General features: G+C 47.3%; 2 protein-coding genes across 6 annotated transcripts in view; one reads left to right on the top strand and one right to left on the bottom strand.

Annotated features, from left to right (window-relative positions):
- On the top strand, positions 1–12,652 carry zhx3 (zinc fingers and homeoboxes 3). Of its 3 annotated transcripts, none has more exons than XM_021566916.2 (7): positions 1–307; positions 6,316–7,274; positions 7,466–7,582; positions 8,224–9,957; positions 10,157–10,981; positions 11,372–11,642; positions 11,754–12,652. In XM_021566916.2, the coding sequence occupies exons 2-7, from the start codon at positions 6,486–6,488 to the stop codon at positions 11,762–11,764; spliced, it is 3,747 nt and encodes a 1,248-aa protein (XP_021422591.2). In that variant the 5' UTR covers positions 1–307; positions 6,316–6,485; the 3' UTR covers positions 11,765–12,652. The 3 variants fall into 3 exon arrangements, with proteins under 3 accessions (XP_021422591.2, XP_021422592.2, XP_036803435.1); XM_021566917.2 differs by having other exon boundaries at positions 11,372–11,558; XM_036947540.1 differs by lacking the exon at positions 1–307 and adding an exon at positions 5,167–5,402.
- Positions 12,653–12,849: 197 nt separating this feature from the next.
- Positions 12,850–25,656, bottom strand: part of plcg1 (phospholipase C, gamma 1) — a 37,670-nt gene continuing 24,863 nt past the window's right edge. Inside the window, exons 20-33 of one of the 3 annotated variants that reach the window (XM_036947538.1) lie at positions 21,740–21,920; positions 21,570–21,647; positions 21,341–21,444; positions 21,115–21,208; positions 20,808–20,874; positions 18,887–19,050; positions 18,653–18,749; positions 18,342–18,566; positions 18,039–18,187; positions 16,713–16,827; positions 16,249–16,410; positions 16,004–16,092; positions 15,360–15,631; positions 12,850–15,232 (exon numbers count right to left, since the gene is read on the bottom strand). In XM_036947538.1, coding sequence (XP_036803433.1) covers positions 15,190–15,232; positions 15,360–15,631; positions 16,004–16,092; positions 16,249–16,410; positions 16,713–16,827; positions 18,039–18,187; positions 18,342–18,566; positions 18,653–18,749; positions 18,887–19,050; positions 20,808–20,874; positions 21,115–21,208; positions 21,341–21,444; positions 21,570–21,647; positions 21,740–21,920 — 1,840 coding nt within the window. In that variant the 3' untranslated portion in view covers positions 12,850–15,189. Of the gene's footprint in view, positions 15,233–15,345; positions 15,632–16,003; positions 16,093–16,248; positions 16,411–16,712; positions 16,828–18,038; positions 18,188–18,341; positions 18,567–18,652; positions 18,750–18,886; positions 19,051–20,807; positions 20,878–21,114; positions 21,209–21,340; positions 21,445–21,569; positions 21,648–21,739; positions 21,921–25,656 lie in introns of all 3 variants that reach the window. The other 2 variants (XM_036947539.1, XM_036947537.1) reach the window with 2 other exon arrangements.

Raw genomic sequence — 25,656 nt, forward strand, 5'->3', positions numbered from 1 at the left:
GGTAGTGACGTTTTGTACCACGTGCCTGTCTCTATGCTGACTACGTGCGTCGTATTTCCCTCTCCACACGCCTCCAGAAGCTGTGAGAGCCATTCGAAATAAACAAGAACGACGGGGGCCATTGTGTCACTAGCCCAAGTGGCCAGTATCACGTTTATCACCATTCGAGGAAGAGAGGGGTACCACCCTACCTAAGTTGGCATCAACAAAGCCCCAAATCTCACATTATTTATTTATTTTGTTACATATGCTTACGTTTATTTTTTTGACTTTTTCCACAATCTGAACTCCACCTCTATCAAATAAGGTAAGGTTTCTGTGAATTTACTCTTAAAAACGAGTTTTTACCTTTTCAAAGTTGTGCGAGCGTTACCTTTATGGTGCTAATGTTAGCCAGCTGCATGTCGCTCGCATAAAATGGCGACAGCAAGGGGCGAGTAGTTTTTGGAGGCTTGTCTCTTCCCCTGTTCTGAATTGGTTACAATATTACAAAGATGTATGTAGCCAGCCTATTAACTTATCGCTCACTCCGCAATTGAGCGGAAGAACAACACGCGCCAGTTTTGTTACAATGTAGCAATTAATTTTCCTGACTGTCTCAATGACGAGATGTAATTTACAGGCTTTCCTCTTAAAATCACTCTCCCAATTTTAATGAATCACAGTTTTCCCAGTTCACTAATGTAGTTAGTTATCATAACAACTTGCTTTACGTTGACGCACTCTAGGCGTTATGGGTTATGTAGAATATGGTTTTATTGTAATCAGTCCATCATATTGCATCCTCGTGCACGATTTTGAGGAAGATGGGCTATGAAAGTTTAACTTCAAGATATCTAGATGTCATAAAATCGTTTGACCATCGCAGTTTAGTACGCTGTTATGCAATTTGTTATCTACAATTATTGTAGTAGAAGACTAAATATACTATATTTTTCCCATTCTAGATATTACAGAAATTGTCTGCATAGTTTTCAAATGTATTTGGATGATAAATGTTTTCAGAATATAGTTTTCACGATTCTGTCTCTTCATATTTACATTCATATCTCGACTAATGTACTGTGTATGTCTGCTAGCCTAGGCTATATGAATGTATGCACGCAGCAGCAGTAGCTGTTTAGGTTACTCCCACCACATGTCAACATTGCCATGCTCTCTGTGCATGGCACATATTAGTTCAACGCTGTTCCCAAAAGGCTAATGTGTGTCTGATGTCCACATGATAAAACAGCCATAGAGCTCTAACTCTAATCCAGCTATCTATTCATCAGCCATGTCACAGTTTTCACCCCTGACATACCAATTGCCATACCATAGTTGGGGAGAAAAAGGTAGACTAGTCATTTATGATTTGAAGGGGTGGGTTCAGTGTTTCAGATGTGATTAATTCAATTATTTATTAATGATTTGTTGGTGCATGTGCATTTAGTCAGCAACTGTTTTTTGTGTTGAATTGATTGCCTGAGGTCATGGTGGTGTGCCTATCTCCCTGATCACGCACGCGCACACACACACCCTCCCTTTCTCTCTTTGTGGCACAGTCTGCCAGGCCTGGTGTTGGCACAAAGGCTTGATTGTATATGGACAGTAATTCAATATAGCATAGGTTGCATTATAATGATTATAATAACTGACTCTGTTACCATCAGATTTGAAAAGTGTCCCCAATTGCTCCATTGTTATTGTGAGATGTAGGCCATACAGAATAATTTAGCTGATGCATGCACGTGGTAGTTTAAACAAACCCTTATTTGTTTATAAATAAAAACATACAACTATTTGCCTGTATTTCTTCAACATGTCTGGCAAGGGTAGCAGTTAAACATTTTCTTGCCCATCCTCATTTTTCAAATTAAACTTGGACTATTTTCTGTTTTGGCCTGCGTTCGTTTATCCACTGTTCAACTTTTATTCTCCACAAAACCCCACTAAGGCTGTCTGCTGTAAGACCCCTTTTTCTATAGGAGGAGAGGATTGGAAGTGAGAGGAGAAAGGAGAGGAAGAGAGCGTGTGTGTGCCTGTGTCCAGAGCCAGCAGGTTTAGGTCAACAGTAACCGGCAGAGCACTGCCTGGCTAACAGCCTGTGATGTCAGCCATTTTAGGTTGGCCAGCACAGAGCATGGTGGTGCTCCGCCATTTTTCTCTCCCTACCCTCTTAACAATCCAGCATTAAAGCCTGCACTGCCAGTGGCCACAGCAACGCAGGCTTTCGCAACCTTTTTGCAGCCGTTTGCGCTCCCTGACTTGAACACAGCCCAATTGGGATTCAGCAGCAGCTGAACTGTGACAATGTGTAGAGACAGTGTCATTAGGGTTTTGTTTCTGTTGCCAAAAGTGAAGAACAAATGATACAGCCAGAATGAAGGGAAACCTCAGAGACAAACATACGCAAGCCTCTGCTGTGGTGCCAGAGGAGGAAAAGGAGGAGGAGGTGGTGATGGAAGGAGAGATTACTACCACATACTCCTGGTTTAGAGGGAGCTGAGGAGGATGTAGAAGGGTAACTGTAGGGGTAGTATGGTGGGAGTATGGATATTTTAAAGAGGTAGAGGATCTCAGGGAAACAACAAAGAGAACTGTCCGCAGTGCTCCCAGCTTGTCTCTCAGTAACGGTGGGCAGTGACCCAGGCGTCTGTCTGTACAGAGTGTGAGCAGGAAAGGAAAGGACGCCATTCGCCCCAGCCAATAGCGTGCGCTGGCGAGGGCGACCACACCTAGAAGACATGCACACCGCGTGAGTGAGGCACTGAAATAGGAGCAGGGCATGGACTCTCCAGTCACCACTCACAGGAGTGTGTGGAAAAAACAAGCCCACTAGAGCCAGGACCTGGAAGGCATTTGAGGTGTGTTTGTTTGTGTGTGAGCTTGTGGGTGGATGCACGAGTGAGTGAAATGAGGAGAGTGGGAGGGAACGGGGGGGGGGGGGGGGGGGGGGGGGGGGGCAGTTGCCATGGGGACAGTAGCATACCAGTGGCACTGCCGACCTGTCTCTTGGCCGAACTTATTCAGAAAGGGATTGGGTCAGAGAGAAAGAGGGGACATAAAAAGGGGGAGAGAGGAAGAAGGGGGAGGTGGTGAGGAGGCAGGCAAACATGGGGCGGCTAGGGGATATGGGAGAGTCTCTCTGACACAGAGAGGACAGACAGATGGATACTGTCACGTGGACAGACAGGCATACAGCAGGGATGAGGGACGGGAGCCATAGTCAGGGATGTCATGCTGGCTGGGATGGCGTACGCACCCGGCCGGCTACGCTCATAGAATATTTGGAGCGTTGGTCTCTAGTGTGTGGGGGCCTAATATTGGCCTATACACTGAGAGTATAGAAGCAAGTCCAGGGTATGATAGAGCGACGGGTGGGCATGTGAGTTTGAGCGCTCTACCTCTGATAGATTATTTGAGTGTCAGGACAATAAACACATTCTGTCTGTGGGTCACAGTGAGTATTGTCCGCCTGTGTCGTGTGGGAAAATGGCTGCCCTACTGCCTCGGTAAACAAGCCTCACGCACAGGCATGCAGACAAGCACACTCCCCCGTGCTCACACATACCCCGCATGCTCACACACAGGCACACTGATGTGCGCACGCAAGCACCCACACTGACACACAATCAAGCTTCATGGTAAGTCTTGCTGTGCTCATGGAAAAACATTTCTGACCCATATTTTAGTTTTCAGCGGATCTCCCATATTAAGTCAACAGGGCTTGTCTGAGATCTGCTGAGATCGAGAGGAGAGGTTCACCAGTGTTGTACTGATACGTGTATCTATTCAATTCCTGTGAAGCAGGTTCTTTGTTCATGTAATCTCTGTGAAATGTTCCTCTTGGACATACTTGGTGTAAATACTGCTTAACAAAAGTCTACCTGGAGAATAAGCTCTCCTCCCAGGTGTGTGTTGTTGTGTGAGCCTACAGTAGTCAAGTTAACCTAACGGTGGTGCTCCAAGGTGTTAATGGGGGGTTACACACACAGTTTGTGATCTTGTGTCTTTTAACTGCTCGTTGTAGCCAGTCGGGGGCTGGTGTGTGGTACTCGGCACAAAGGCACACACACGCACATATCATGCACATTCAGAAAAACACATGTGCAGACACACTGCAGCCCAACTCTCAGGTTGTGTCCACTGGCTGACGAGCTTGCAGCGGAACATTCCAGTCTTCGCAGCCGAGGAGGGGGAGGAGAAATGACTTGATGTGATTGTAGTGCGAAGAGAGGCAGAGGGAGCAAGAGAGCGGGGGTTGGGTGGATGGGGGGGTGGTATTGGGGCAGAAAATTCCTGGCTGAAACACCTAACTGCTTCCTCCGAGACCGTTAACACCCCCCCCCCCCCCTCGCTTCTCCACTCTCACCCCAACCCTTCTGCCCATCCCCCACCAACCTCTTTCCCCCCCTCTCTCACCATCAGGCCCACGTGATGGATGGCAGGGCCTGCCCACCCCCCCACAAGCCTTTGTGTTGGTCATGTGACTTGGCCGCCTTGGCAAAGCTGTGCCCCCTGATGCAGAACTGAATGGCAGGGGAGAGGGAGTGGCGGGTTGAAGAGAGAGAGAGAGGGAGGGGGGCAGAATAGCCAAAACGGAGGGCAGTTACTCCCTCTGGGGGGGATCGCGTTCCCCCCACAGTGGCAAAGGCCTGCTCTGCCTGTTAACCACTCGTACACCAGACACCAGTGTAGAGGAAAAGTATGATGCTTTGGAGAAGACCGGAAAGTCTTTTCAATCCGGTTTACAGTTAACACAAAGTTTGAGGCATAACAAACATAAGATATTGCTGTTGGTGAATATGTTACGGAAGGGACTGGTCATTGGCTTGCTGCGTAATATAGAAGACTCACGGTAGCAACAAAAGATTAAACATTGTTTTCAGATTGGCATTTGCAATATCGTCTTCAGTGATTGTGTATTTTCAACACATGACCCACTCTCTTTATTGAACAAGACTCCCCCATTGATAGAATCTATACAGACGCGCTGATTAGTAAGTTACGCCAAACTTTTTCTCCATAACTCCATTTAAACACCATGTCCTATTCGCAAAACATCCGCCACCTCAGTCCTCCAAAAGCCACTGCACCTTTAAGAGATTTGAAACTCTACACCCCTACACCATTTAGTCCATAGCTCAGAGGCTCACTGGAACTTTGGTCGGCAGTTTGGGTCCAGTCAGTTGGGACTAGAAAATAACACGTTGCTCTTCGGCGCCATCAGGAGGGAAACACAACAGGTCTTAGACCAGTGTGTAGGGCCCACTTCATCTTACTATGGTTTCTGCTCCACCCTGTGTGTGGATGCAGGGAACTTGGATTAGGGCGTAAGATGACACTGACCTAATTTGCACAGTGGACATGTCTGCCATGTGGCAGAGGTGAGAGACAGAGGTGTGTAAGCTCCTTATAAGGTAGGGGGATTCATTGTGTTCATGGAGGAGGCTTTGGGTTGAAGGACTGGTAGTGTGTGTGTGGTGCCGTTGGGAGTAATTGCCCTAGAGCTGTCCTCCAGTATTTCACCAATGCATCTTGGGAGGGAGGAAGTGAGGGGAAGGAAGGGAGAAGTCGCACACCTAACAGGAAGCTACGCCATTTTGTTGTTGTTGGGGAGGGTAGTTATAACATAGGAAAAGTCTGGATAGTGTAGAGATTGAATCTGTGTGTGCCATTGGCCCGCCTAATACGAATCCCACCTTTCCCCAAATGAAGGCTACCAAAATCCTGTGGAGTGAATGTCCCGCTACAGATTTGAAAATATTCACTAATGTTTTCTTTGGTGGTGTGAATTGTTTGGCCAGCCTATGAGTGTGGATCTGTCATGCGCTGTGCTGCGTCTGTCCAGAGTGGGTTGTGTTCCCTCTGAGGGTGTACTGTGTATGAAGCTGGGGAAGTTAAAGGCGTGGAGGAGAGGGGGTGGCCTGGGATAGCTCTCTAAAAAAACGTTTTTTACAGAAGAGTGAGACACTAGGAGGGGAGCCGAGAGAAACACCCAATATAGGCCAATAAAACACAGCCTTGAGTTACTTGGCTTGTGAGTTGAGTTTTTAAAGGAGCAGACTGTATTTATTGACAAAGACACAACACTGAAAATGATAGAACATTGTACCAAAATTCAAGACGTCTTTAAACCACATTTCATATCAGAGCATGTTGGCCTTTCCTTTGTCTGTATCAAATGAATTTCATTACGTAGTGTAATATTCTTCTGGGACTCAGTATAACAATGATTGACCTCTTACAGTATGTGTATAGTATACAGTATAGTTTCATAATGATGACTTGAAGCTTAATTATGTTTGTTTTTTCTCTCCATCTTGTTTTCAGCGCAAACACACTGAGACGTGAGCAAACCCAACTCATGGTCATGTTTCCCCATACTCCCCTCCCCATGGCTGGTCCATAGTCAGGGCCCCAACTGAACTACAAGCTGACTGCTGTACTCCTTGGCCGGCTACCACAACCCCCCTCCCTTCCCCATACCATCCGCTCCAACCATGGCCAGCAAGAGGAAATCCACCATACCCTGCATGATCCCCCATAAGACCATGCACCTCCGGGAGGAGCTGGAGCAGGACTCATTCCTGTCAGACCCTCTCTCCCTCCTCCGACAGGCCCGGGAACAGGGCTACCCCTCTATGGGTGCGAGCGGTAACGGGCAGAGCCCCCGGGAGCAATCCCCAGGCAAATCCTCCAGGCCTGAGGGGGGCAATGATGTCAAAGATGGGTGTGGCACCTACACTTGCAGGCCGTGTAACTTTGAGACCCAGGACCTAAACCTGTTCCTGGACCACGTCTACAGTGGCCACCCGGACTTCAGAGCTGACCCCAGCTTCCAGTGCGTGGACTGTGGGGTGTCAGCGGCCAAGTTTGAGGGCTTGGCCCTGCACAATGCCCAGGTCCACCCCAGCACAGTGTGCACCACCCTGCAGCTGAGGAGGAGGGACAGGAGGGTGGTGGTGGAGCAGAGTCTGGTGACAGGGTCAGAGGCCGGGAGGGACACCGAGATCACCATCACAAAGACCCCCATCATGAGGATGATGAAAGGGAAGTCAGAGTCCAAGAGGTTTGTGGTGTCCCATTCCTCTCCTGATGAACCCTCCTCAGACCCCCTCCCCATCTCTAAGTCCAAGGAGATGGAGAGAAAAGAGACCCCCACAGTGACGGTTACCCACGTTCCAACCATAGTGCACAACGGGACAGCCACCAAGGTCACGCTCCCCTCTGCTATCCAGATAGTGAACGGCTCGGGGACTCTGCCCATGCTCAAAACTGCCATCACACAGGTACTTTGTGCATTTCATCTTTTCTGTGTTTCAAGTCTTGGTCAGTCCACTACGGCAAATTACAATTGGTGCTCAATTAACTTCATTGAATTACCATGCCAGAATGTGTACAAGTTTCCTCGGGGAGTTGAATGCATTTCATATCAGACAGTGGACAATAACATTTGTTTTTTTTCTATTCTCTGAACCAGGTGGTGTCAGTGGTCCAGAACAGGAACGTCTACCATCAGACAGCTCCCATTACAGTGTCCGCTGCTCTCTCCTCCTCCACGTCCTCCTCATCCACCTCCTCCAAGAACATGCCCAAGGTACAAACATTGATTTACTTCCTGTCATTTTACCAAGAGGCCTGCAGCTCTTAACCTACCAATTTGTGTCTGGTGATTGACTAGTGTCAGTCCAGCTTTATGAAGATGTGCTAGGCAGTTCAAGTGTAGTTAGTGTATGTACACATTATTACATGGTATTTACCATGGAAATACATGGGTTTCAGTGCTCTTTGAGCTGTCAGTGTAAATCTTCTCCTAGTTTATGTGAAGTAGTGTAAATCTTCTCCTAGTTCATGTGAAGTAGTGTAAATCTTCTCCTAGTTTATGTGAAGTAGTGTAAATCTTCTCCTAGTTTATGTGAAGTAGTGTAAATCTTCTCCTAGTTTATGTGAAGTAGTGTAAATCTTCTCCTAGTTTATGTGAAGTAGTGTAAATCTTCTCCTAGTTCATGTGAAGTAGTGTAAATCTTCTCCTAGTTCATGTGAAGTAGTGTAAATCTTCTCCTAGTTCATGTGAAGTAGTGTAAATCTTCTCCTAGTTCATGTGAAGTAGTGTAAATCTTCTCCTAGTTCATGTGAAGTAGTGTAAATCTTCTCCTAGTTTATGTGAAGTAGTGTAAATTCAATGTAATTCCAATGTTGGTACTACATGAAATATATATTCTACCTTCTGTGGTGCAGGTGATGATCCCTCTGAGCAGCATCCCAACCTACAGCGCCTCTATGGACTCTTCCTCCTTCCTCAAGACGTCCTTCAGTAAGTTCCCCTATCCCACCAAGGCAGAGCTCTGCTACCTCACCGTGGTCACCAAGTTCCCAGAGGAGCAGATCAACATCTGGTTCACCGCCCAGAGACTGAAGCAGGGCATCAGCTGGTCTCCAGAGGAGATAGAGGAGGCCAGGAAGAAGATGTTCAACACCATCATACAGACAGCTCCCCCTAGCACCCAGTACCAGCCATTGAGCCAGACCCACCACAGTCCAGCCCAGCACACCATCAGGGTCCTGCCTGCCTCTCTGGGGCCTACAGGGATCCCTCACATCCTCCAGGGCTCTCTGGTGGGTCAGGGAGGGGTGATTGTCACCCAGCCCATGATGGCCAACAGCATCCAGGTCAACAGTGCCCCCATGGCCCTGGCGGTAACACCCAAGCACCAGGCTGCAGCCCGCCCTATGATGCAGGCCCGGCCTGCTGCCGCCCTAGTGGCCGATAAGGGGATCAGCATGGTGGTGGAGAGCAGTAGTATTGGAAACATCATCATCAGTAGCCGTAGTAGTAATAGTGGAGGGAGTACTAGTAGTATCAGTAGTACTAGTAATAGTAGAAATGGTGCAGGGAGTAGTATTAGTAGTACTAGTAATGGTGGAGGGAGTACTAGTAGTAACATCAGTAGTAGCCGTAGTAGTTACAATAGCAGTAGTTTCAGCAGCCATGCTAGTGTTATTAACCTTAGCTTTGGCAACAACAGGGGGAACAGCATTTATAGCAATGGAAAAGTCATCAATGCCAATGGTAAAATCAACCATGCTATTGCTAATCTCAGTGGGAAAAGCAACAGCAATGCTATCAGCATGGTTAAAAGCAGCAGCACTGACAGTAGGTGCAGCAGTACTATTGCTAAAATGATAAGTGAAAGTCAAGTAACCGCTGATATTAAAAGCACCATGGACAACAAACCCAACAGCAGCAAAGATACTAACAGCAGCAGCTTGAGCAACAAGAAAACAATCACCACAACCAGTGGCCCCACAGCCACAACTACCCCTACTGCCACCACCACCAGTAACCCCACCACCACCAGTAACCCCACCTCCACCAAAACAGAGGCGGCATCTTCCCCCTCCACCAAACCTTCCTCCTCATCTTCTCCGGCGCAGAGCGGGAGCACAGACGCCAGTGGAACCCCCAGCTCCAGAACGCTCCCCAACACCTTCCTGGACCCCGGCTTCTACAAGAGCAAGAAGACCGTGGAGCAACTGAGTGCGCTCAAAGAGAGCTTCACCAACAACCAGTTCCCCAACCAGGAAGAGGTGGACCGTCTCATCTCCTTCACCAGCCTGACCGTGCGCGAGGTCCGTAAGTGGTTCAGTGACCGCCGCTACCACTTCCGCAACCTCAAGGGGGGGCGTTCGAGCACGGGCGGTCAGGGGGGTGCTAGCGCAACGACCACACCCGGGTCAGCTAGCGCAACGACCACACCCGGGACGCCCCGTGGTAACAGTGCTACCCCCATGGACCTCTCGGACACTGCCACTCCCAGTGAGAATACTAAAACCTCCCAGCAGGGGTTGGCAGCCCTCAGCCCCCCTCCCTCACAGACACCCACCTCCCCCACCACCCCGTCCAGACGGCCACCCAGACCCCCCTCCCCAGACTTCACAGCCATCCGCTACAAAGAGAGGGACCCTCAGCAGGTGAGTGGTGGTGTGACTGTGATGATTGACTTTGCACACAGCCTCATTTTTCCCCCATAAGATGATCATTTTTATTATTTTATTATAGTTGAAGTATCCCTTATCCCTAGTGTCTATATACTGCCAATCAAATTGCTCACTGGGACATGAGAAACCTATGCTCGTCTACCCTACACTAATCTCTTCTCTACCCCACTAGGTGAGGGCGCTAGAGGCCAGCTTCAGCCAGGACCCTGACCCACCTGGAGAGGAGGTGGACCGCCTCCGGGCCGAGACCAAAATGACCCGTAGAGAGATCCACGGCTGGTTCGCTGAACGCAGGAAGAGAGTCGCTGCTGAGAAGAAGAAAGAGGAGTTGGAGAGGGCGGAGCAAGCGGATGAGATGGAAGCAGGGGGAGGGGAGGAGGGAGTTAAGAGTAAGGATGATGTCGGGGTGAAGAAAGAGGAGGATGGTTCAGGCTCCGAGCTGAAGGTGAACCCCATTAAGATCAACCTGAAGATGCTCAAAGTGACTGAGTCAGATGGCAAACTGGAGTCTGAGGGAGGGCATGCAGACAGCCCCACCATGCCTAACCTGTCTCCCTCCACAGACCCAACATCAACCCCCACCCTTACCCCTGCTCCATCCACAATTCCAAGTCTAACCCCAAAGCCATCTCCATCACCTAAACCCTCCCCCTCTACAGCACCATCTTCCACCCCTGCCCTCAAGCCCTCCGCGTCCCCCAAACCCTCCCCTATCCGGGGTAAGAAGACGTTAGAGCAGCTCCACCTCCTGAAGCAGGTGTTTGTCCGGACCCAGTGGCCCAGCGCAGCCCAGTATGACGAGCTGATCTCTTCCACAGGGCTGCCCAGGCCTGAGGTAGTGCGTTGGTTTGGGGACTGTCGCTACGTGCAGAAGAACGGCCAGCTTAAGTGGCTGGAGGCCTACCAGACTATGGTCCTGAAGGAGGACTTCCAGAGGGGAGACACTCAGATGCTCAAGGCCCATCTGGAGGCCCACGGGAGTCTGGAGGAAGAACAGGTAGGACTCTAAATTATCTGGGATAAATAGTTTTTCTTTTAATCTTCATATTCTGAAGTACCCTTGCACGAGCTGCTCATAGGAGAGGATCCTGTTTCTGTAGCTTGAGGCACAAGTACATCACCCTGGACAGGACGCTAGTCTATCGCAGGGCCTTGCCCCAATTTAACTCCTCAGGTCCCATTTTTAGTCTTTGGGATGACTCTGCCGAGGATCGAACTTCCAAACTCAGGGAGGATACTATAACCACAAGGCCACTGAGTTGGTTCAAGTTGCATGTAGTAACACCAAGAAATGATCATCATTAAATGACATAGCATTTGTGCACCTGGATGTAGTGTGTCTATATTATCATGTTGCCTGTCATTAGTAAGACTCTGTCCTCTCCAGGTGTTGGAGCTGGCCCAGGCTAGTGGGCTGACCGAAGAGCTGGTACGACGCTGGTTCTCTACCCAGGCTCCTATACTGCTGCAGGGGAAGGACAGTGCTGTTGCAGCCACAGAGGAGACACCCGTGGCAGGGGGAATAACACACAACCCAGCACCCATGGTGGAAGGATCGTCAGAGCCGGTTCAAGGTGAGGAGAAGATGGAACAGTCGGTGTGTGGAGGAGTGAAAGATGAGAGAAGCGTGGACCCCAAGGCTGTGAATCCTGAGAAAGGTAGTGTTTTTCTTCGTATATGTATTTAGAATGTTGGCACGTGACACTGTCATAAAGTAGCACTACTAACCAGGTTTATTTATTGTATTTCTTTTTTCCTTTCTGTCACAGGAACAGACTGAGGGGCCTTTGTCTAGATGGGGGTTTCCCAAACCCCTCCCCCAGTGCACGTTTTGGTTTTTGCCCTAGCACTACACAGCTGATTCAAATAATCAAAGCTTGGCGAGTTGGTTGTTTCCATCAGCTATGTAGCGCTAGGGCAAAAACCAAAACGTGTGCACCCAGGAGTCCTCCGAGGACCGAGTTTGGGAGACCCTGGTCTCGGGGTAACCCAGAGCGACAATGCAGGTGGTCTTGTGAGTGCATGACAGCAGATGTGATTGTAACTGGATCACTAGAAATGGACCCTGAACTCCCCACCCACACAACCACCCCTTTTACTGGGGATGGACATTGAATCCCCAGCCCTCCGCTATGCTGAAGATGGCCTCCTGCCTGCTTTCCATTTTTCATACACCCCTACATCCTCTAATCTGCCATTTTCTTCAAAACAAGTTCCAGTTGAGACTCAAGTGCAGGATTTGCTGAGGAAGGGGGGGGTGTTTCTCTCCCCCATCCTCTCCTGCAAATGGAGGGAGAGGTGTGGTTGGGATTTTGACTCCAGCAGACGTGAGGTGTTTAAAATCAATCTAAATCTGACTGAACAGATGTCGACCAATCCAATCCTCCAGTGGGAGGATCACTGGTGTGAGGGAGGGGAAGAGACTGACTATATACAAGAGGTTTTTGATACTGGGGTAGGAGAAATTGCACAGGTTTTTTTTTTTTTTTAAAGGAGACTTGAGGTGAATATTAGATGTGTCCTTTTTTTAACATCAAGTGCTTCTGTTCTGTATGTCATGGATCTTTTTCTTAAACTGTAACATCTTGACTGACTGTAAAAGTTCCAACATACTTAGGCCTGTTTACTTTTTACAGATATTTGCAGAATAAACAATGTAACAAATTGGTTTCCTGTCACTTATTTTCAAAGTCAATGATTGAGGTTGACGCTTGTGTGGATCAGAAGGTTTGTAGTAATGGCTCAATTATTAACTTTTCTAAGTAAACTGTAGGCCTACAGTTACTTGATGTGAATGTGCACTACACTGAGTTTTTATTCATAGGTCTGTTGATGCATTATCAAACAAGAACAAGATCAGGCCAATCATAGTTGATTAAGTACTTTAATTCTCAGGCTTGAATATGTTGCATATGAAAGGCAAAATGAAAAGGAATACGTTTTCTCCATAGCTTAGGCACAATACAGAAAGGCTTGGTTTGTAAATGAGACCATCAGTCACAATTGATGTGTCTAGATCAAAAGAAACATGACAACAGGATTTCTGAAAGAACAAATGTAGATATAGTCGTGTACATCGAGGCCCATGGAAGAAAGCACACACTCCCCCAACCTTACCATGAAAGTTTGACAATGGCTGCAAAACAAAAGGTGGCAAGAGTCAGCCCTTAAATATTCAGTTCCAACCCCCATGTTCCATATGGCTTCAAAAGGAGTTTCCCTCCATGGCATAACATTCTAAATACTGGTTTTAGAGTATGGTCTGCTCAAGAGGGGCATTGCATATCAAGTGAAATCACTCCGGCGTCCCCTACTCCCAGCCTAAACTATTGTGGGGGTAAGCACAAAAGTGCATGACCTTAGATTGGTTGCTGAGAGCAACTTCCATTAAACCACCGACTGGGGGCGTTTGTCAGTCAGGAATGATCAATTGAGCTTTCAGGAACAACACCGATATACATAAATGTGCTGTTATGACCCCTGCAGGCTGAGTCATGTCACTATAAACCAGTGATTTAACCCCTTCATGTCTGCAAGTCTAATACAGAAGTCTATCAATCAGCAGTACTGAAAGAATCTTCAGAAAATCTTTGGGAGCATCTGGAATCTCTGGAATGCCGCAATGGAAAAGACAAACATCCCCTCAGCTGGATAATATGCATACAAGAACCACCGACCTACACAAACATTTAAGAATAGCCTTTCAATCGATACCGTGTATAGGATTTCAGTTAGGTCCTTCTCGGCCAGCAATACTGCACTTAATTAGGTTAGTCGACTTCCTAGCGCGCTCTACTCTAAGATTATCTACATGCAAGCCCCTCAAAACCAGTTAAGACGGTACATTTAAGAGGAATGACGGTCTACAATTTAGACAACTTTAACACATAGGTAAACAAAGATAACTAATGCCTTTCATTCCAAGTGGAAATGTAATGAAGTCCAGAGCAGAAACTGTAGACACTTGCTACAGTAAAACATTATTTAAAAACAAAAACACCGGAATGTCTGCTAATACCAAGCCCGTCTTGTAAACGTGTGGGCAGAACTGAATACAACACCCTGTCTCTCCTCCCTCCACCATATATCCACATTGAAACAGAGATAAAACATTAAGGATGTGACTTCATCACTAGCATTTGAACTCACAGCATTGCTTTCAGGGACAGACAGGCTAGCCCAGTTCCAGCACTCTACAATGCAGTATGGCATCCTAAAAAAGGAAAATAATGCCATGCTAATCTCCAAATAGGGTAGCACTTTTGATAAAGTTCTATATTGGGGGGGGGGGGGGGGGGGTAATTTTGGCTCTATTCAAGACACACTGCCGAAGTTCAGTTCTACAGCGTGATTGGAATTTAAAGACAATGTTCCCACGTTAGCACAGACTGCTTTCACTGTCACTGCTGCATTTGTCGGCTCAATTACCTTTACATTTCTATCACGGGATCTGTAACACTTCAGCTTTCCAGATTGTATAGTATATAGGGGGTAAGAGTGTGACTGTTTTTACATCACAAGGCAGGCAACGGAATGATCCGTAGTTTTCAGAATGCAAGTTTGGCAAAATAAGAAAAGCCTATGTGTGTATATAAAGGCTTGAGTTACTCTACAGAGAGCCCTCATGTTTTACACATTAAAAAAAGAAATCACATGAATGTTTAAAAGTTTAAATAAAAATAATTAAAAAAACATGGAGACAGAAGCTCTTTAAGAGCAGGTTGGCTGCTGCCGTCGTCTGGCCAACAGCACAGCAGGAATAAATATATATACTCATATACGCCAGAGAGAAGAGAAAAATAATAACCTAACGTGGAAAACAGTTTCAAACTGACACCTTCACAGCTCCCTCCCTCATCTCATCCCTCCCTCTTCCATTCTTCTTTCCCTCGCAAACCTTTGCGCTCGAGTCGAGCACGCCAAAATTCCCCATCTCCCGACATCTTAGCCGAGGGCTGAAACTTCACGTATCATTTTTTTCTTGTCATCCTTGTCTTCCCTCTCCCTTCCCGCCCCCTCCACCTCACACTCACTCCAGGAGGGGGACACAGAGGAGAGAAAGAGAACAGAGCAAGGGAGAGCTGCCTGAAATGTAGGCCAAAGCGGTGGTGGGCGTTTCCATAGAAACAGTGTTCACAGCAGTCAGTGACATCATCGGTACGGGGAGGAGCTGGGGTGGTTGGAATGCGCCCTGATTGGTCCGGCCTAAACGCGGTTCTCTCCGCCCACTCTGGTCCTGCGCATCATCCTGAGGGGGGGAGGAAAAGAGAAAGAGAAAGAGAGAGAGAGAGAGCAAGCAAGGACACGCTAAAATCTCAAAACTGAAATGCACCAACACAGACAGATAGAAGTTACACATACCTCCTTACACATACCTCCTGTTCTGAGGGTCCAGGTCCAGCAGAGCCTCCTGTGATACTCTAAAGTCATCCAGAGGTGTCTGGTAGCGGGCCTCGAAGGAGCCCTCCCTGCCTCTGTAGGCCTGTGTCTGGGTCTGGGCTGCTGGGGACTGGGGCAGAGGGGACATGGACGAGGCTGAGGACGTGGAGCCTGTCTCCCCCAGACGCTCACGCCCTGTCTGGGTAACCACCGCTGCAGAGACACCTCCTACCGGCAGGAACGGGCTCAGCACCTCCCCATTTTCAGCCTAGTAGAGGGAGAGAAAATAATTTGGAGTGAATATTAGGGATGATACCGGTAACGTAATGCGTTTTCCATGGCAAAAATGAAAACACAAAGATAACGCTATGGTCCTTTAAAAACCTGCTGTATGTAAAATACTGTGCACTATAGCTTGGAAAATAAATGTCATTCTGGATGACAACATAATGAGATTTTTTCCCAACATTAGGGATGTTTTCCTCTAAAGAAGTTAAATCCTCAGTATTTTGTTTCCTTGCCAGGATACTAAGGAGTAACGCGATACTGGTACCATCCCGGCCCTAGTGAATAACTGTCAATGTGTGATGGGAACTGACAGTGGTGGTGGAGTCAGTCCAGTGAGTGTACCAGTACCCACCCTGCTCCGGGTGATGTCCATGTGCACCAGCAGAGAGGCCAGCTCCAGATCCTCATTACAGCTGTTCTTCAGAGGGACTGACCGGTAACCTGACACCACACAGAGACAAACAGACATGAGTCTAGTAATGCCAAAAGAATGATAATCTGAAATGCCAAACTATTCTGCTAGTCAGAGAGCCAGTCAGGGCTCATCATACTTGTCTCAGCCAATCCGAGTGGATGTTGGTGCGATATGACACCTACCTGTCTTGAGGCTGTTGATGGGGAAGCTGGCCTGAGCCAGGAAGTTCTGGTCGCTGAACATGTCAATCTCATACACCACAAAGCGTAGGAAGGCAAAGGCAGAGTTACACACGGTGAACTGGAACGGCTTCCGAGGCCACGTGGGGTTCAGACCATTATCCGCTGAGGAGAACATGGAGAGAGAGAGAGAAGACTAGATCAGCCAAGTCCCCATTGTCATATATTGTGTGTACACACTGGGATGTTTTGTCCATCAGGTTGCCACACAATCCTTAGTTATTTGTACAGCTTTGTTTTTCCATAACTGGACAGGAAATGACAAGCTTAATTCCAAACCCATCACTACATCCTTGCCCTAAAACCTAGGACCCTTCTCTTCGAAATAACACTTGGTTCAACTACCCAACTAGATGTAAAGAACCTGATTAGTTGAATTAAGTATTAGTGTAAGATGTGTTACTCACCCTCTGAGTCAGTCTTCTGCTTGGCACTGTCATATTCTGCACCACACACCTCGATCTCGATCAGGGGGCACACGATGCCACGACCGTGTTTAGGCAGGTGACGAGCACCCAACACCTGGAGAGGACAGACCGTTTAAACACCTTCACACGTTTTTAGATTCTCGTGGGGACCTAACATTTTCCCTAACCCCAACCCCTAAGCTTAAGATAGCCGATGTCCTCATGGGGACCTAACATTTTCCCTAACCCCAACCCCTAAGCTTAAGATAGCCGATGTCCTCATGGGGACCTAACATTTTCCCTAACCCCAACCCCTAAGCTTAAGATAGCCGATGTCCTCATGGGGACCTAACATTTTCCCTAACCCCAACCCCTAAGCTTAAGATAGCCGATGTCCTCATGGGGACCTAACATTTTCCCTAACCCCAACCCCTAAGCTTAAGATAGCCGATGTCCTCATGGGGACCTAACATTTTCCCTAACCCCAACCCCTAAGCTTAAGATAGCCGATGTCCTCATGGGGACCTAACATTTTCCCTAACCCCAACCCCTAAGCTTAAGATAGCCGATGTCCTCATGGGGACCTAACATTTTCCCTAACCCCAACCCCTAAGCTTAAGATAGCCGATGTCCTCATGGGGACCTAACATTTTCCCTAACCCCAACCCCTAAGCTTAAGATAGCCGATGTCCTCATGGGGACCTAACATTTTCCCTAACCCCAACCCCTAAGCTTAAGATAGCCGATGTCCTCATGGGGACCTAACATTTTCCCTAACCCCAACCCCTAAGCTTAAGATAGCCGATGTCCTCATGGGGACCTAACATTTTCCCTAACCCCAACCCCTAAGCTTAAGATAGCCGATGTCCTCATGGGGACCTAACATTTTCCCTAACCCCAACCCCTAAGCTTAAGATAGCCGATGTCCTCATGGGGACCTAACATTTTCCCTAACCCCAACCCCTAAGCTTAAGATAGCCGATGTCCTCATGGGGACCTAACATTTTCCCTAACCCCAACCCCTAAGCTTAAGATAGCCGATGTCCTCATGGGGACCTAACATTTTCCCTAACCCCAACCCCTAAGCTTAAGCTAGCCGATGTCCTCATGGGGACCTAACATTTTCCCTAACCCCAACCCCTAAGCTTAAGATAGCCGATGTCCTCATGGGGACCTAACATTTTCCCTAACCCCAACCCCTAAGCTTAAGATAGCCGATGTCCTCATGGGGACATGAGAAATGTCCCATTGAGGGAGATTTTTCCTTGTTTTTACAATCCTTGTGAAGACCTCTGAGGATTTCCACGAGGATAGAAGACCACACACCTCTATCTGCAGGGTGACTGACTCAAGGCCCCTCAGTGTGTGTCGGTCAAAGGGGTCAAAGTTGTCGTCTCTCATGATTGGTGGCTGGAGGACGTAGCCACTCCTCCCGTTCAACATGAACAGAGCCTGGTTCATCTGCATGGGCTTGTCTGGAGAGGAGAGAAGTTCAGTCAGTCATCTTCAAAAAGTTAATGTAAGGAAAACCAGTCACCATTAAATAAATAATAATAATAATTTAGAAATAGGAAAAATCCCCTCTCCTACCCCTTCTCACTCAGTAACAACTCATCCTTCCCTCTGTACCTGCAGTCTGGAAGTTCAGCGCAACCAGCTGGGATCCACAGAGCCACATGGGCAGAGGGTCGTAGTTGGAGGAGTCTAGCCTCTGTCCACGGGGGTAGATACGGGACAGCTGCAGCCGGTTGTACTGCAGGAACCTCTTCCCCTTGATCCGGTTCACATATTTCTCTGCCTTGGTCTCCGGGAACGAAGACATGTCCCGGAAACACGCCCGCTCTGTCCCAATCTCTACAGGAGCAAGGGGGAGAAGGGTGAGATATCCTTGTGTGTGTGTGTGTGTGACAGTGAGTTTAACTGTATAGACGTGTCCTTACTGTCCTCGTCGAAGGGTACAGGTCTACAGTAGATGACCAGGTCAGACAGCTCCAGAGCGATCTTCTTCCTTCTCTCCATCATCTTCCCCTCCTCCAGCTGACACACACACACACGACTCAGTTTGACACTACTCACACAGTCATTACTTCACAGATCACCACAAGACTCAGATTCTGAGGAAGTATTCCTGCACATGGTATACACACTTTTACTACAAATGACTCTTTCCCTACCTTGGCCTCTGATGTCATGGTGACCTCTCTGATCTTGATGACCCACTCCTTGAGCTCCTCCTGGGTATTGGCAGCGATGTCCAAGACCTGCCCTGCCCTCGGAGAGGCAGCTGGGAGGAGGGAGAACACATGCAGCCTGCTTCCCTTACCATCAGGCCGCACCACTAGGGGGAGAGAGAGAGAGAGCGAGATGAGAGGGAGGGGCGAGAGGGAGAGCGCAAGAGACATGGAACAGTGATAACCCCATAGAGAGAGAGAGAGATGGAACAGTGATAACCCCACAGAGAGAGAGAGATGGAACAGTGATAACCCCATAGAGAGAGAGAGAGAGAGATGGAACAGTGATAACCCCATAGAGAGAGAGAGAGAGAGATGGAACAGTGATAACCCCACAGAGAGAGAGAGAGAGAGATGGAACAGTGATAACCCCACAGAGAGAGAGAGAGAGATGGAACAGTGATAACCCCACAGAGAGAGAGAGAGAGAGAGAGAGATGGAACAGTGATAACCCCAGAGAGAGAGAGATGGAACAGTGATAACCCCACAGAGAGAGAGAGAGATGGAACAGTGATAACCCCACAGAGAGAGAGAGAGATGGAACAGTGATAACCCCACAGAGAGAGAGAGAGATGGAACAGTGATAACCCCACAGAGAGAGAGAGAGAGAGAGATGGAACAGTGATAACCCCACAGAGAGAGAGAGAGAGATGGAACAGTGATAACCCCACAGAGAGAGAGAGAGAGATGGAACAGTGATAACCCCACAGAGAGAGAGAGAGATGGAACAGTGATAACCCCACAGAGAGAGAGAGAGATGGAACAGTGATAACCCCACAGAGAGAGAGAGATGGAACAGTGATAACCCCACAGAGAGAGAGAGAGAGAGAGAGAGAGAGATGGAACAGTGATAACCCCACAGAGAGAGAGAGAGAGAGAGATGGAACAGTGATAACCCCACAGAGAGAGAGAGATGGAACAGTGATAACCCCACAGAGAGAGAGAGATGGAACAGTGATAACCCCACAGAGAGAGAGAGATGGAACAGTGATAACCCCACAGAGAGAGAGAGAGAGAGAGAGAGAGAGAGAGAGAGAGATGGAACAGTGATAACCCCACAGAGAGAGAGAGAGATGGAACAGTGATAACCCCACAGAGAGAGAGAGAGATGGAACAGTGATAACCCCACAGAGAGCGAGAGAGATGGAACAGTGATAACCCCACAGAGAGAGAGAGAGAGAGAGAGAGATGGAACAGTGATAACCCCACAGAGAGAGAGAGATGGAACAGTGATAACCCCACAGAGAGAGAGAGAGAGAGATGGAACAGTGATAACCCCACAGAGAGAGAGAGAGAGAGAGATGGAACAGTGATAACCCCATAGAGAGAGAGAGAGAGAGAGATGGAACAGTGATAACCCCATAGAGAGAGAGAGATGGAACAGTGATAACCCCATAGAGAGAGAGAGAGAGATGGAACAGTGATAACCCCACAGAGAGAGAGAGAGATGGAACAGTGATAACCCCACAGAGAGAGAGAGAGAGAGATGGAACAGTGATAACCCCACAGAGAGAGAGAGAGAGATGGAACAGTGATAACCCCACAGAGAGAGAGAGAGAGAGATGGAACAGAGATAACCCCACAGAGAGAGAGAGAGAGATGGAACAGTGATAACCCCACAGAGAGAGAGAGAGAGAGATGGAACAGTGATAACCCCACAGAGAGAGAGAGAGAGAGATGGAACAGTGATAACCCCACAGAGAGAGAGAGAGAGAGATGGAACAGTGATAACCCCATAGAGAGAGAGTTGGTGGTGAGAGACAAAGAAAAGAAAGGGAGATACAAGTATCTAGAGGTCTTCCCGAGGCAAGGTAACCGTGCCATCTGCAGGAGGATAGAAACAGGAAGGGGAGGAGTCACTCACCAATCTGACAGGAAGACACATCTACACTTCCTCTCAGCAGGTCTCCCAGAGGACTGTTCTCTGTCAGCTGCTGTAGGAGAGGAGGGAGGGGGAATGGGAGGGAGCGAGAGGGGGAGAGAGAGAGGGGAGACATGAATGCTAATCGAAAAACCCAACAGCAGCATTTTACATGTTGTTGCTATAAACGATGCTAGAAAATGACAGTCCCTCTCATAGCATAGACTAGTGGCTGTAAAATGTGGATTATTAGCAGGTGGGATTATCTGATGCGTATCCCAGTATGTGTCTACAGGGTAGAGGGCCTTACTGATCTGTCTGGCTCCACAGCTGAAGGACTGATCTCCTCTACATAGTTAGCAGGAAACCACAGCTGCTTCTTCCCACCACAGTCCCCCTTCCACCTGAGTGAGAGTTAAAACACACACACGGAATGGGGTTTACTCTAGAAGGATGTTCTATAACCCCAGATAACTCATGTAGCTCTGTGATGATTTGGATGGTGAACTTGACTTCCTGTGAGTGATGTCACTCACCATCCTCCTTCCTGTTTGTCCACGTTTTGGATGATGGCGTTCTTACTGAAGGACAATTCATCATCCCTCTGGGCCTTGTACTCATACATGGCCTTCACTGTGCACTGCAGGCCGATGTGAAGGGGTTAGGACACACACACACACAATCCTTGCATTGTTACATTTGCAAAGAGAGGGAAGGAGACAGGATGTAAACACACAGGAGATCAGAGAAACGGTGCTGTCTTACCTTGAAGGTGGGCATCTGATTGGCTTCTACGTAGAACCCAGGGTTCCGCCCCTCATACAGAGACCCGTAATCTGGCTCCTGACAAATACATGACAGTTCAGAGGATATCCAACTCACTTACATTGACTACAGCAACAATCATGAACATGAAGCGTGTGTGGTCCACTCACAGCCGTGCCTATCTTCTCCAGCGTCTCCTCATTGATAGGGTAGCGGAGCTTCATCTTACGGTACAACGGGTGTTTCTCGTAGTAACTGATGAGATCCACCAGGCTGTCGAACTCCGACGTCCCCAACACCACTGTCTGGCCCTCCTGTTGCACCCTGCAGTGCTTGATCTTCCCCTCTGCCCTGAGGGGACGTCAACACAGGGTTAAACACACACGTACGTGTCCTGCATTAATCATCAGGTGCTTCACAGCAATCTGAACCCAAAACCCCGTAAAGAAAGAGGACGCCAAGACGAGTGGCAAGAACCCATTGTCATAGAAGATGCTTTTCATTGTAATTAGACCAGTAACTGGCCTGTACATTTTCAAAACAACCCAGTCAGTAATGCCAGAGCAGATGCTGTAACGCATGTCTCGAGAGGCCAGGTGGATGGCTGTGTGAGCTATACTAGTGATCTAATAGAGAACACATGTCTCGAGAGGCCAGGTGGATGGCTGTGTGAGCTATACTAGTGATCTAATACACGTCTCGAGTTGGTCACTGCTTTGATCTTTGACTACCTAGTGTAAAATACACACACTGTGGTGCTAATAAAATCACATTGTGTGCCTAAGTTGCACTGTGCAGAAATCGCTCAGACATTTCCTGGTTGCAAAAACTCTGAATAGTTTGCCTAATTTCAGTTGTGACAAAATAAACTAGTATGGTGTAGAGCAGGGGTGTCAAAGTCAAATGGACGGAGGGCCAAATAAAAAAATCAGCTACAAGACGAGGGCCGGACTGTTCGAATGTTCATTGAAAAATTTTTAAATGACGCATATAGTCTAGTGAACCTAATTGAACCTACTGAAAACCTAACAAATATATTACAATATGATCAGATAAATAAAGCAATATTTTCTTATGGCTCTGTCAGTAATCTTTAATTTTCAACAGACACAAAAGACAAATTTCCTTTATATAAATATCCCCATAACATGAACATTAAATGAAAGAAACCGGTATTCAAGGCACCATCAGTAGACTATATTTTCTATTTTAGCAAAAGTGGGCTAAATTTACTTCAAAGAAAAAACAATAATAGCAATTTTCTATCATCCACTCAACTGAAATATTTTTAAAATATAATTGGATTGAAATACAAAAAAATAAAGTGCAAAAATCTATTAATCAAAAACAACACTTTGTTTAAGGAGAAGTAACATGCAGTGAAAACAAATATTAAATTTTAACTTTTAAACTTGAACTGAGTAAAAACTCTAAATATGTGATTGCACAGTAATGTTCACTTGTTTGAGGTTGAGGGTGATACTTGGTGGTGTCCCATCTTTTCCACAAGTTCATCAATGTTCGGGGTAAGGCTCTGAGCTGAAGAAATCCTCAGAATTGAGTGGAGGTGTTCAGCAGTAAGTCGACTTCTGTGTGATGTTTTGTTCAGGTTCATCAAAGAAAACAGTTGTTCACACAGGTATGTGCTGCCAAACATAGACAACGTTTGAGCAGCCTGGATGCGCAGCTGGGGCATTGTGCCGGGGAGGAAACGGGCGAACTCCGCAGCACCCACTGCCGCATATTTTGCCCTCAGTGCATCATTGCATTGGAGGTCAATCAACTCCATTTGGAGGTTTGGTGGTGAGCTTTCCACGTCAACAGCAAATGGGTTACCGAGCAGTTCCAACCTGCTTTTTTGTGCTTCAAAGTCAGCAAATCGGCGTCGAAAGTCAGCGGCAAGCATACCTATTTTATCAGCCAACTGTGTGCTCGGGAACGCACTGGTAGAGAGCTTCTCTTTCATGGTCTGGCAGCTGGGAAAGTGGCTCAAATTTTCTTTCCGCATCTGCGTCTCCCACAGAGTCAGTTTGGTTTTAAATGCCTTCACTGTACTGTACATATCAGAGATGACACGATCCCGACCCTGCAGCTGCAAGTTTATTGCATTCAGATGACTCGTAATGTCACACAGAAAAGCCATTTCACACAGAAACATTTCGTCTCGGAGTTGTGTTGTGTCTTTCCCTTTGCTGTCCAAGAACAGACAAATCTCCTCACGAAGCTCGAAACATCTTTGAAGCACCTTTCCCTGGCTTAGCCATCGCACCTCTGTGTGATAAGGCAAATCACCATGCTCCGTTTCTAACTCCGTCAGAAATGCCTTGAACTGGCGGTGATTCAAACCTTTGGCTCTGATAAAGTTAACTGTGCGCGTGATGATGCTCATTACATGCTCCATTTTCAAGGCTTTACCGCACAACGCTTCCTGGTGTATGATACAATGATAAGCTGTCAGCTCACCTGTCGCGTTTTCCTCTTGCATCTTTTCCCGTATCTTCGCCACCAGTCCGCTCCTGTGTCCACACATCGCAGGTGCTCCGTCGGTTGTCAAACCCACGAGTTTTTCCCAAGGCAGCTCCATCTCATTTACACATCTTGACACCTCTTCATACAAATCATGCCCCGTAGTTGTGCCATGCATAGGACGTAAAGCCAAAAACTCCTCTGTCACGCTTAGGTTGGAGTCCACTCCGCGGATGAAAATTGACAACTGGGCAATGTCAGAAATGTCGGTGCTCTCATCCACAGCCAAGGAATATGCAATAAAATCTTTTCCCTTTTTCACAAGCTGCTCTTTTAGATTGATGGACAACTGGTCTACTCTCTCGGCAATGGTGTTTCTGCTCAGACTCACATTTAAAAAGAGTTGCCTTTTTTCTGGGCAAACTTCGTCACAAACTTTAATCATGCAGTTTTTGATGAAATCCCCCTCCGTAAATGGCCGGGCTGATTTAGCGATCTCTTCTGCCAAAATAAAACTGGCCTTGACAGCAGCCTGGCCTTGTGATTTGGCTTTTTTGAACAGAGCCTGTCGAGATTTGAGGCCTCGTTTTAATTCCTCTGCCTTTTGTAGCCTTTGTTCCATGTCCATATTCTTGTTTTTGTCCGCGTGTTTCGTTTCATAATGTCGTCTCAGATTATACTCTTTCAGTACCGCCACACTTTCTCCACACAGAAGACACACAGGTTTTCCAGCTACCTTCGTGAACATATACTCCGACTCCCACCTTGTTTGAAACCCCCGGTTCTCAGTATCCACCTTCCGTTTTGCCATTTTTGATGGGTATCTGAAAGTTAATTTTACTGTGATGCTGACGACTGCTGTGCCAATAAATATTGAAATGAAGCAGCCTACTGCTCGGTGCGTCACCTTTGCATTGTGGGAAATGTAGTATTGGTGCGTGTAAAAGATCTGCGGGCTGCCGGCTTGCTGCGGGCCGGTTCTAATAATAAATCAAGATCATCCCAGGGGCCGTAAAAAACCTTCTTGCGGGCCGGATGTGGCCCGCGGGCCTTGACTCTGACATATGTGGTGTAGAGAATCATCGTACCATCTAAACCGCCATGAAATAGGTTTTCCAGAACCAAAAATGTTGTTACAGCTGTTTGAAGCAGGTGTACAAAACCAAAAGTGAAGATACACAAACTAAACTTAAAGGGAAGCATAGAAAGTGCATCTAGAACAGATCTACCACGTCTTAGACTTGCATTCAAGTTGAATAGAGCTATAACTCACATTTCTATGTGAATTTGGTAGGGTTACATAAAGGTTACATAAAGTTACATAATGCCATTACCAATGACATGTTTTAATTTAGAGCCCTTGCCGTCCCATATTACGATTTTGTGGCTTAGTTTGCCAACTGTAGGATAAAAATAATAATAATAAATGCGCCACCAGTAAAATATTTTCAAAACCAGTTACCACTTCCTTTCTCATGAAAATCTTTAATGGGTAGAAGGCATAGAAGCTCGCACTAGGTCACTGTTCTCTGAGCTAGCTCAGTACTCTGAACGGCTTGCTTTCATAACAAGTTCTAGCGGGCTGGTGAGGCGGTAACGTATGTCAACTTTCCTAACATCA

Source organism: Oncorhynchus mykiss, chromosome 16 (assembly GCF_013265735.2).
Source record: "Oncorhynchus mykiss isolate Arlee chromosome 16, USDA_OmykA_1.1, whole genome shotgun sequence".
Classification (NCBI taxonomy): domain Eukaryota; kingdom Metazoa; phylum Chordata; class Actinopteri; order Salmoniformes; family Salmonidae; genus Oncorhynchus; species Oncorhynchus mykiss.